This window comes from Hyperolius riggenbachi, chromosome 4 (assembly GCF_040937935.1).
Source record: "Hyperolius riggenbachi isolate aHypRig1 chromosome 4, aHypRig1.pri, whole genome shotgun sequence".
Lineage (NCBI taxonomy): Eukaryota > Metazoa > Chordata > Amphibia > Anura > Hyperoliidae > Hyperolius > Hyperolius riggenbachi.
In genome coordinates, this window is record NC_090649.1 from 69,442,921 (window position 1) to 69,455,827 (window position 12,907).

At 46.5% G+C, this 12,907-nt stretch overlaps 1 protein-coding gene across 2 annotated transcripts in view; it reads right to left on the bottom strand.

Moving 5' to 3' along the window:
• PLA2G7 (phospholipase A2 group VII) overlaps positions 1-12,907 on the bottom strand; it is a 139,738-nt gene that overhangs the window by 30,542 nt on the left and 96,289 nt on the right. For both annotated transcript variants that reach the window (XM_068280193.1, XM_068280192.1), the window contains exon 4: positions 1,597-1,747. In XM_068280193.1, the coding sequence (XP_068136294.1) occupies positions 1,597-1,747 (151 nt within the window). The remainder of the gene's footprint in view (positions 1-1,596; positions 1,748-12,907) is intronic.

Below are 12,907 nucleotides of genomic sequence, written 5' to 3' on the forward strand. Positions count from 1 at the left end.
ACTGAAAAAGTTTGGGGACCCTGGTATAGACTAGAGCAGGCATGGGCAAACTTGGCCCGCCAGCTACAAGTCCCACAATGCATTGCAGGAGTCTGACAGCCACAGTCATGACTCATAAAGGCAAATGCATTGTGGGACTTGTAGTTCCGTAACAGCTGGAGGGACGAGTTTGCCCTTGCCTGGACTAGAGTATGTGGGAAAAACAAGTGAGATGTTTGGTATTTGTTTATCTCCAGCATGACGTGTGTGCCCGATGGCCGCCCAATTTGCTGAAGGGGGAAAGCGGACGAGGGGACCCAGGTGAGGGAGGGGGTGGTCCGACCCCCTCCCTGCCGCTGTGCCCGCTGCTCCCCTTCCTGGCTGCTACCCCCTCCAGGCTACCTGGGGGCAATTATACTACCTGGGGAGGAGGGGGGGCATCCTCACAAGTTTGCCTCAGGCGGCAAAAAGTCTAGAGCCGGCCCTGGGTGCAGACCGTACACACATTCAATTTTGATTGGACGATTTTACCACCTCCATGTGGTATGAGAGCTTACCTACACAATCTACTGCATGGAGGTGGTAAAATTGGAAACAGTAAATTCGGGCGCCTGAGGCTAGTGGACAAATCGGGCGCCGCCATTCACTTCTATAATAAATATCGTTTAATGGGCGCCCGGTAGGAAAAAAGGGCGCCGGAGAAAACTAACGTTTTAAAAGCGGCGCCCGGAGACTTAATGTTTTATTACTGTTTCTCATGATTACACATTATTTAATGATTTATACATGTTTTAAATATTATTTTTAAACAAAAAACCAGTACAATATTTTTTCCAAACATTATTTTTAAACGAAAAACATTACTTTTTTTTTTTTTTTTTTTTTTTACATTATTTTTAAACGAAAAAAATAACAGGGCGTCTTAGGTTTAGGCACCAACAGGGGGGTCTTAGGTTTAGGCACCAACAGGGGGGTCTTAGGTTTAGGCACCAACAGGGGGTCTTAGGTTTAGGCACCAAAAGGGGGGTCTTAGGTTTAGGCACCAACAGGGGGGTCTTAGGTTTAGGCACCAACAGGGGGTCTTAGGTTTAGGCACCAACAGGGGGGTCTTAGGTTTAGGCACCAACAGGGGGGTCTTAGGTTTAGGCACTAACAGGGGGGTCTTAGGTTTAGGCACCAACAGGGGGGTCTTAGGTTTAGGCACTAACAGGGGGGTCTAGGGGTTAGGGGTAGGTACAGGGAGGGTTACTTAGGCACCAACAGGGGGGGTCTTAGGTTTAGGCATCAACAGGGGGGTCTAGGGGTTAGGGGTAGGTACAGGGAGGGTTACTTAGTAATTTTTTTTTAAACGTTATTATGCGTTTCATTATTTAAACGAAAGATTAACGTTTTTACAATTGCCGATTTAATACACATTATTTAATGATTTATAACGTTTAAAAACATTACTTTTAAACAAAATACATTTTTAAACGTAATCCATGTTTATCGTTAAAAACCCGGCGCCCTTTTTTCCCATCGCCCCTTTTTAACGTACGCGGTAAAATTGGCCACTCAAAATTGGAAGCGTGGCTACAACCTAATCTAGTTTATGTCATTAATGTAATTAATCCTTACCAAAATAATACTTTAAAACGAAATCCACTACAGTCCTGTTGAGCTTGAGAGTGTCGGCCAGTCCCAGATAGTACTCTCTGCGCGGGATCCACACCGCTTCCTCGTACTCTTCACTCTCTACACAAGGGTAGAACAGGCGGAGGAAGGTGCCCTGCACAGGAGAAGCCATCATTATCATAGGGGAACCAACACAGCACTGTTACAGCAAACCTAAAGAGGCCCTGTAGTGACATATACTGTAGTACAATGCAGTAAATGATTCAGGATAACCACTTTTACTGTCATTTTTCAGCATCAGAAACACTTCCTTTATGTGAATATTGCTGTATATGTAGCCCCACCCTCCCAGTGATGCTTAGCCTAGGCTGTTTAGCTAAGCGGAATTCTCCTCCCAGACCATGACAACATGGTCTCTGGTTCCTAAGCTAAAGCCATATGTTGTTGTGCTACTGCTGAAGGTGTCGGTGCCAATGTTGGAAGGAAGCCTTCCTATTGGACTGTTAAAGAGCTGCTGAACATGTCATAGTATTTAGTGGTGGTGGCCTCTGTGGCACAGCACACTGGTGGGAGGGGAATGGACTCCACTTAAAGAGACACTGAAGCGAAAAAATATATATGATATAAAGATTTGTATGTGTAGTACAGCTAAAAAACAAAACATTAAGAGCAGAGACAGAAGTCTAATATTGTTTCCAGTGCAGGAAGAGTTAAGAAACTCCAGTTGTTATCTATGCAAAAGAGCCATTGAGCTCCATGACTTTCAAAGTCGCAGAGAGGTCTGTCTTCTGAAGCTTGTTATCTCAACTGTCAGTCACTGTATTTTCTTTTTCTCTGCAGAGAAGGGTTCAAAAGGTCACTGGCCTAGTCTGTAAAATCATTTAGAATGCTGAGTAGTGTGTAAACTGCAAATATTAGAGAATGATGCAATGTTATTAAAAAAAAAAAAAAAAAAAAAAAAAGGGGCGTGGCGAGCTAGCCTGACGGATGGACGCTGCCTGAGCTAGCTCTGCACTGCCACGCTGCATCGGCTCAGATTAAACATATTTAGAGGCGACCTTTCTTACTTAACTTTATACCCCCGGATAGCTGAACACCTCAAGACCACAATGCCCCATAAACATCAGGAGGAGATTGACGAAGAAGCACGCCAGGGACTCCCACAGCGGACCCGAGGCTCAAACAAGATGGCGGGCGCAGCAAGTACAGGGGCGCGGAAATCTCGCAACACAAAAGCAGCCACTCCAGAATCCGAAGACGAAACTGCATCACAAACATCTCAAGCCGAAATACCTGACCGTGATGCCACATTACTCCATAAAATCAAGTCGCTGCTGCAACGCGAGCTCCACAGAGAACTGGACTCAGCTACCCACAAGTTAGCAACGCACTTCTCCCGCGAGCTCACTAAAATAGGCTCCCGAGTAGAAGACGTGGAGGAGAGACTTGATAACGCCACTACAGTTCTCGAGGCACACGACCAAGACATAGCTACCACGAAAGTGGACGTAGCCAAAATGAAAGCTGACCTTGCGGAAGCGCAACTTCGCCAAGAAGATGCGGAAAACAGGGCCCGCAGAGGCAATCTCCGGATCAGAGGCCTCCCGGAGTCCATTGAAGACATCAACTCCACCGCCACTGCCCTTTTCCAGGAGCTGGTACCCTCCATTCCAGTCGAACGCCTAGAATTCGACAGAATTCATAGAGCACTTGGCCCAAAACGCCCTGACGGCTTGCCACGCGACATTGTCATTGCCTTCACTTTCTATAAGACGAAGGAGGCCATCTTGAAGGCCGCATGGGAAAAGAGGGACCTCGAATTCCAATCTCACCCCTACAAGATCTTCCCCGATGTGGCGCAAATCACCCTCCTAAAGCGGAAAGCTATGAAACCCTTCACCAACGTTCTCATCTCCCAGGGTATCAAGTATAAGTGGGGCCACCCATTCAAACTTATCTTCACCTACAATGGCCGAACCCATAGCACAATCACCACGGAGGACGCGCAACGGCTATTTGAAAAACTCAAGCTTATTCTCCCAGCGGCGAAACCTACCCGCTCTGGACCCGGAGGATCTCAGAGCCCACGGCAATCATCCCCACCACAGTCGGAATGGAAGAGAGTCCCGGCGCAGAAGTCGCCAGTTCGCGATGCTTCGCCGCCCCATAGCGGGAGTCCCTGAGCTGTAACCCCCGCTTGCCTCCGCAACATCTCCTTCCACGAAGGTGCAGTCTAAGAAGAGCAATAGAACGATCATCCGGCAGTATGCTTAACTGTAAGTACATTACTATCTTCTCCTGCACCCTATAATAGCTAACTCCATGCAGGGGATTTCCTCCGGACTCCCCGAGTTTATCCTTACAGTCTGATGGACTGAGGATCCCACTATGTTATGTAGCCCTTATTATCCCGGCCCCGGATGGCGCACTACAACTACCTTCACGGAAGATTGCACATCGTGAAGATTGCTTCCCCCAGAGCCCACAGCAGACATTCCTTTCACCCTATGGCCCTGTTACAGACCTTTACCCCGTATAGCCACATTTTGCCGCCTCCTTTCCTGTGAAGCCAAGGCGCCAACCACAACACCCCGAACTTTGTCTATGGCTCTACTTGACTTTGTGGAAGATTGCACACCCTGAAGCGCACGACACCACCGGTCTATCATAACCTGGCAGGTTGTGGCTCTTTCCCTATACGAGGTCCCAACTCGAGAAACACTCTATGGACAGGACCTAAAATGGCATCTCTAAGCCATCAAAGTTCAGGAAGGCTAGGCTGTATTGAAATACATGATAGAGGGTAGTTAGCCTGGGTTAACTTATGTTACCTCCCTCAAAGTTCCGTTATATGCTGTTTTAAACCAACACTTAGAGGCCTTTGTTTTATGTCTCATGTTTTATGTTTCATTACTGTGACTCTTTGAATTGTATGTTTATAGATCGTGCCTATTTTGTAGATTGCACTGTAGGAATAGGGGGGCGTCCTGTGGTGGCGTCCGGCGCTGGGCCGCCCAGTACGGCAGAATCGGCCTCGGGCCGCCTTGCTCTTGGCGCCACTGCAGACCGCACCCTAAGGGGAGGCGGAAGGCCGTACCGGCCGCATGTCACGCCAGGCTCGGCACCATCTTGTCTGTTCATTATAGATACCATAATAAGCCTGGCGCCATTGCTGAACATTATCGTGGGTGATTGTTTAAACATGTGTTTATGCCCTGTCATGGTCTTCATTTAGCAACAAATCCTCCCGCATATTTGGAGCACTGGGCCACCCCTAGACTCTAAAACCTGCCCCCACCCATCAGGCACGCTAGCGCCTATACCCGGCCTATCAACTTAAGATATACTTTAAGCCATACCGCTTAGTCCTGCAGACCGTCGTAGCACGAGACGTTACGACCCTTTGGGCACTTGTGGCAAGTTCAGCCACGTGTCCTTTCGCTCCTGGCGTCATTCTGGCTACTGTCTCCGAGATAGGACACCAACGATATACACATATGGGTAGCACATACCATGCAATGGGGGCCGAGCACTGTAAACCCTTTAGCCACCTGAAAGGTAATCTATTAGTTTACACATACAGCCCACTAGGGCCCTTATCATAATTGCTACCCCCGCAATTGGCCCTACGTTCCCGTCATCCCTGCTCATAGCAATACGCAGCTACCTGGGAAGAGTCTGTGACGCTTTGCCCCCCGAGGGAGGCGAATAGCCGCATTGGCCGCTTCGGGCTCTGCACTACCCTATTACACTGCTGCGGAAGATACAGATTCCGTCCATTACTTATCAAAAGAATCCCCTTGGAATCCCCCACCGACCGAGACTAGCCGCTAATGTCACCCACTATATCATAACCCTCTCAGCCTAAGCAGTATGTAGATCAGGCCAAACCATCTTATGGCATCAGTCCCCAAGGGGATTCCCTGGTAAAAGTACCACATACCCCTCCACCTATGCGCGCCTACTTGAGGGCTGTAGAAGGTGTCACCACCCCTGCTATCTAGAAAGCCTCCATTAAGCTGATGGTAAAGCATGGTGTCTTTGTTTCTCCTGGGTTACACAACACCCCTTATAAGCTTTAAATGACTCTAAGCCACGGGGCACCACAACAACTTGCCCACAGGCTTCCCAAATTGCTTTCAGGAAATACCCAATGTGCTTCTTTCTTATAAGTAACCTGTGAGAATCAAATGGCCTCCTTCAAATACGGCCAGATTGAACGGCTAGATTGAACGGGTTTTCTACATGCCTCCTGCAACCCCACCTTAAGTCACATATAGATCCTGCCTCTGAGATCCCCTTTAGCGCCCAAGGTATCAGCTCTCCAATGTGCCTCTTTGCATTGGGAATGCTAATGCACTCCCACCCCCATTACCCAGCCATGCAGCTGGCAGTTACGACCCCCACTATGACTCCCAGTCGTGACCTACAGTCATTTTGGGAGATCTTCCTATGTCTCTCTGTTTGTTTCCCGGTCCTGGCCGTTTCTGTCTCCCCTCTTCCCCCTTCACCCTTATTTCTCTTTCCTCTCTATCCCTCCACATTTGAGTCCACGGGAGTTCCTTGGAATAACATCTACCTAACCCTACAGGAAACCAAATATGGCGTCTAATCCACTTCGTTTTATCTCACATAATGTCCAGGGATTCGGAGTACCACAAAAACGTTCCAAAGCATTTCAATACTATAAATCCTGCAGAGCAGATATTGTCCTACTGCAGGAAACCAGATTGTCCGTCTCTTCCTGCCCGAAATTCATGAGTAAACATTACCCCGAATTCTATACCGCCTGTGCCCAAGATAAAACTAAAGGAGTCCTCACATGTTTTAAAAAAGGCCTCCCATTTCACTGCGAGAAAAAGATAGCAGATCCGGAAGGTAGGTACTTGTTAATAATTGGTCAATTATATGATCAGGACATAACGATAGTAAATTACTATGCCCCTAACTCACGTCAAGAACAGTTTTTTAGCCATCTACTGCATGTACTCTCTCACCACAAAAAAGGAACTGCAACAGTAGCAGGTGACACAAACGTGGCTTTAGATTACAACTTGGATAGGTACCGACCAGACACCCAATCTCAATCCACACTGACACCTCCACGCCCTACGGGCTCTAAAATAACGCAACAACTCCTGAAATACACATTAATAGACATATGGAGGGAACTCCACCCATTTTCCCGAGACTATACCTTCTACTCTAATGCTCACAATAGTTTCAGCCGAATTGATCACTTTTTTGTACCCCAGTCAATCATCCCAAATGTTACAGAAACCAAAATCCTCACGGTATCATGGTCTGACCACTCCCCGGTTTCTTTGACCTGCCTATCCTTTGTACCGAGAGGGACTAATCACCCTTGGAGACTCAATGACTCTCTCCTCTCCCAACAAGTGCACATAGACCAGATCAGGCAACACATCATGCACTTCTTCTCTGAAAACCAAGGGTCAGTAGCCTCCCCATACATTCTGTGGGAAGCACATAAGGCAACAATGAGAGGCCATCTCATAAGTATAGCATCCTCCCTCAAGCGGGAAAGGCTCCTTAAGGTCAAAAAAGTGCAGGCTAACCTAGAACTCCTGGAGGCCCGATGGAAATCTAACCCCACCATACCCAATAGGACTTTGAGAAATAAAGCTAGAACTGAATTAGACCTTTTGCTCAGCGAACAAGTAGAAAAACAACTCCGCTGGAGACGGCAGTTTTACTACTTTTACGCCAACAAGCCACTAACCCCTTTAGCCCGCAGACTTAAAAATAAGCCTCCTGTTACGCCTATCCACAGAATTCGTACACAGTCAGGCACGGTTACAGCTAACCCCAAAACAGTCACAGACATATTCTCCTCCTTTCTCACCAAGTTATACACACAATCATCATCCTTCCCTAGGGAGACAGCTGATAATCTTTTTTCTACTCTTCCGTTGCCCTCCCTTCCACAGTCTAGCATAGAGGCCCTTAATTTAGAGATTTCAACCTCAGACGTTCTATTGGCAATCAAGTCACTAAAACCAAACAAAACACCGGGCCCGGATGGATTCTCGGGCACATATTACCGTAAATACGCAGACCTATTAGCTCCCACGCTAGCACAATGTTTTAATGCCCTACGTGCTGGCATAACACCTCCAACTTCTATGTTGCAAGCCACAGTCTCAATGATCCCAAAGACCGAGCAATCAATCCTACAAGCCCACCAATTCCGTCCCATTTCACTTATCAATGCAGATCTTAAAATTTTAGGGAAAATCTTGGCGCAAAGGCTGAACTCTTTCCTTCCTCAGATAATACACAAAGACCAAGTAGGATTTGTGCCGAGTAGACAAGCCAGCGACAATACCAGAAGAGCAGCACACCTCATCCATTTCTTACGTTCCCGCAACATACCAGGGTTATTCCTATCGTTAGATGTACAGTGGAGGAAATAATTATTTGACCCCTCACTGATTTTGTAAGTTTGTCCAATGACAAAGAAATGAAAAGTCTCAGAACAGTATAATTTCAATGGTAAGTTTATTTTAACAGTGGCAGATAGCACATCAAAAGGAACATCGAAAAAATAACCTTAAATAAAAGATAGCAACTGATTTGCATTTCATTGAGTGAAATAAGTTTTTGAACCCCTACCAACCATTAAGAGTTCTGGCTCCCACAGAGTGGTTAGACACTTCTACTCAATTAGTCACCCTCATTAAGGACACCTGTCTTAACTAGTCACCTGTATAAAAGACACCTGTCCACAGAATCAATCAATCAAGCAGACTCCAAACTCTCCAACATGGGAAAGACCAAAGAGCTGTCCAAGGATGTCAGAGACAAAATTGTAGACCTGCACAAGGCTGGAATGGGCTACAAAACCATTAGCAAGAAGCTGGGAGAGAATGTGACAACTGTTGGTGCGATTGTTCGAAAATGGATGGAGCACAAAATGACCATCAATCGACCTCGCTCTGGGGCTCCACGCAAGATCTCACCTCGTGGGGTGTCAATGGTTCTGAGAAAGGTGAAAAAGCATCCTAGAACTACATGGGAGGAGTTAGTGAATGACCTCAAATTAGCAGGGACCACAGTCACCAAGAAAACCATTGGAAACACATTACACCGCAATGGATTAAAATCCTGCAGGGCTCACAAGGTCCCCCTGCTCAAGAAGGCACATGTGCAGGCCCATCTGAAGTTTGCCAATGAACACCTGAGTGATTCTGTGAGTGACTGGGAGAAGGTGCTGTGGTCTGATGAGACCAAAATAGAGCTCTTTGGCATTAACTCAACTCGCTGTGTTTGGAGGAAGAAAAATGCTGCCTATGACCCCCAAAACACCGTCCCCACCGTCAAGCATGGGGGTGGAAACATTTTGCTTTGGGGGTGTTTTTCTGCTAAGGGCACAGGACAACTTAATCGCATTAACGGGAAAATGGACGGAGCCATGTATCGTGAAATCCTGAACGACAACCTCCTTCCCTCTGCCAGGAAACTGAAAATGGGTCGTGGATGGGTGTTCCAGCACGACAATGACCCAAAACATACAGCAAAGGCAACAAAGGAGTGGCTCAAGAAGAAGCCCATTAAGGTCATGGAGTGGCCTAGTCAGTCTCCGGACCTTAATCCAATAGAAAACCTATGGAGGGAGCTCAAGCTCAGAGTTGCACAGAGACAGCCTCGAAACCTTAGAGATTTAGAGATGATCTGCAAAGAGGAGTGGACCAACATTCCTCCTAAAATGTGTGCAAACTTGGTCATCAATTACAAGAAACGTTTGACCTCTGTGCTTGCAAACAAGGGTTTTTCCACTAAGTATTAAGTCTTTTATTGTTAGAGGGTTAAAAAACTTATTTCACTCAATGAAATGCAAATCAGTTGCTATCTTTTATTTAAGGTTATTTTTTGGATTTTTCTTTTGATGTGCTATCTGCCACTGTTAAAATAAACCTACCATTGAAATGATACTGTTCTGAGACTTTTCATTTCTTTGTCATTGGACAAACTTACAAAATCAGTGAGGGGTCAAATAATTATTTCCTCCACTGTATATAAAGCTTTCGATACCCTTTCATGGGACTACCTGGAATATACCCTGACTAGATGGGGTTTTGGTCCCCACTTCCTAAACTGGATTAAGATGCTCTACTCCTCACCTACCGCTAATGTTAGGTACACAGGCCATACCTCCAAATACTTTCAAATACAAAGGGGCACCAGGCAGGGATGCCCCCTTTCGCCCTTGCTTTTCATCCTAGCCCTAGAGCCGTTAGCTATAGCTATTAGGCAACAGGAAAACATCTCAGGCGTGGAATGTGCTGGAATCCATCATAAGACCCTGATGTTTGCTGACGACATGCTAATTGCTGTTACCCAACCCTTAATCTCTATCCCAAACCTACTAGCACTTCTAAAAGGGTTCTCACATATCTCAGGCCTCACGATCAACACCCAGAAATCCCTGGCAATGAACATAAACTTAACCCCAACCCTCCAGGAAGAAATCTCTTCAATTTTAAATTTTCAGTGGGCCAACTCCATACCCTACCTAGGTATTATCTTGACCCCTAAGACAGACTCACTATTTGAGCACAATTACCCTCCGCTTCTCAAATAAATCACTACGCTAATGACAAACTGGTCTCACCTACCACTGTCCATGTTCGGTAGAATAAATACTATTAAGATGTCCATCTTACCAAAGATTTTATACTTATTTCGGACACTACCCATTGCTGTCCCACCCCATTTTTTGAGGTTACTACAAAACAGAATACTAGCTTTTATATGGGCTGGTAAAAGATCCAGAATTAACAAATCTACTCTACTAGCCCACAGATTAGACGGAGGTTTGGGAGTTCCTGACCTCCTTCTGTACTACAGAGCAGCAGTGGCAGCGCGCCTCCTGTCTCTTTACAAGATGCAGGATGCCCCACTTTGGAACTTTTTAGACATGCCCGACAGCCATCCCCTTAAACTACATACCCTCCTTTGGATTCCAAAACACCTTAGGCCGCAACATTTAAGTCCTTTTCTCTCCTCAGACTTGGCCACCTGGGACTCGTTTAGATACTCAGGAGGACTGCAATCCTCACACCTTCCTTTATGTCCAATCATACATAACCCCCTTTTCCCTCCGGGTCACGAGAACCCAGACTCCTTCAAGTGGTGGTTGGACCACCAATTCCTTCTAGTCAAGGATTTCCTTACAGGCAGAGGCCCCCTTTCGTGGGCAGATATTAAAGAAAAGCACGACCCCCCGCCACAGGAATACTTTAGGTTCCTACAGATAAAACATTGGATCTCTGCTCTCACACGAAACAAGGAGTTTCCACTGTTAACCTCTTTTTTTGAGGGTATGTGCCTTAGAAATCCATCCGGCCCCGGCTCCATATCTGTAATTTATTCTAAACTTTCCCGACTATAATCCACCAGATTGCATCCTTACATTACAGGCTGGGAAAGAGAACTGGGGCTGCACAAGGAAAGCGAGGACTGGGCTGACTGTTGGTCCCGTATCTCTAGCTGCTCCACAAATGTATACGCTATAGAATCTGCATATAAAGTGTTAACTAGGTGGTACCTTGTCCCTTCAAGGTTACACAAACTCTCATCAGCTATTGACTCTAAATGTTTCAGAGGCTGTGGAAGGGAGGGCACCATGTACCATATCTGGTGGCAATGCCCACGTATCATACGTTTCTGGAGTAGGATTTTTGGCCTCATGCAGTCTCTCTTCCATATCACCATACGTAAAGACCCGTGGCTAGCCCTCTTCCACGGCAAAATTGATGGCCTCACGACCAGCCAAAATAAACTTGCCTCCTTCCTTTTCCTATCTGCTAAAATGACAATAGCAAAGAACTGGAAGAAAACACCTTCAAATTTCTTGGAGGTCAAAGCACGTATGTCAGAATTCATGGTAAACGAAAAGTTAACAAGCATACTGCGTAACACACACAATAAATTCCTCCAGATATGGCAACCCTGGATTGACCTGGAGTACCCGGATATAGACGCAAACCTGTTCACAACATATTAGGTTCCACTGGACTCCCTTGGACTCTACCCTCTTCTCTCTCCCCTTTCTCTTCTTCTTTTTTCTCCATTTTTCTCGGTATCTTTCCTTTCCCGCTCTTGGTCAGGAGACGGGAAACAGAGGGTGAATGGGCAGTTCAGCCCCTTTCTCCCTCACTTTTAGCCCTGTCTGCGAAGGCGGGCCCCCGGTTCTGGTCACTGTGGGGCTCCTAAGGATCGTACATTATGTTATGTTCTATGTTTACTGTTTAAAGCTAAGGTTGTGCGTGCTTTATATCTTGGTTTGCCCTTCCTGGTATATGATGCCTATGGCTGCCGGAAGGTTCGCGGGCCAAGGTGTATTGCTTATACCGTGTATGTACAACTGTTCTTTTTGTTTCTAATGTTGTATTTCTTAAAAATCAATAAAAATATTGAAACCAAAAAAAAAAACAAAAAAAAAAAACAAACACACTATATAACTGAAAATAAAAATATGAGAATATTTTCTTTGCTAATAATTTTTTTTCGCTTCACTGTCTCTTTAACTACTTGCCGACCGGCTAACGCCGATGGGCATGGCCGCTGCGGCAGCCCCAGGACCACCTAACGCCGATTGGCGTCAAGTCCTGGGGCTCTGTTTTGCAGGAGATCGCGTGCAGGCTGCGCGCGCATCTCCTGCTTAGGGGGCGGAGCTCCGCCCCGCCTTCAGTCTCCGAGCGGCGATTGCCACTCTGGAGACTGTAAAGACGGCGAAACCGCCGTCTATTTACATGTACAGCACTGCGATCAGCAGCAGTGCTGTACTGGGGGAAGCCGTGTGACACGGCTGTCCCCCTGGGGGACAAGAGAGCGATCGGCTGTCATAGGCAGAAGCCTATGACAGCCGATCGCCGTGATCAGCCGGCTGGGGGGAGGGAGGGATTTGAAAAAATAAATAAATAGGAAAAAATAATGACAAAAAAAATATAAATATGTATCTTAAAAAAAATAAACAACTTGGGGGCGATCTGACCCCACCAACAGAGAAGTCTGTTGGTGGGGGGGAAAGGGGGGGAAGGGGAAATCACTCGTGTGCTGTGTTGTGCGGCCCTGCAGCTTGGCCTTAAAGCTGCAGTGGCCATTTTAGTAAAAATGTGCCTGGTCTTTAGGGGGGTGTACCACTGTGGTCCTCAAGGGGTTAAATACATTATAAATTGTTTTATCCAGTGGCAGTTCACACTGACAGTTTACACTGCTGGGGCAAACATAGGTTATCAGTTCTGGACCTTCTGGTGGACTCGCACTTCCCCTGCAGGCTTCCTGTCAG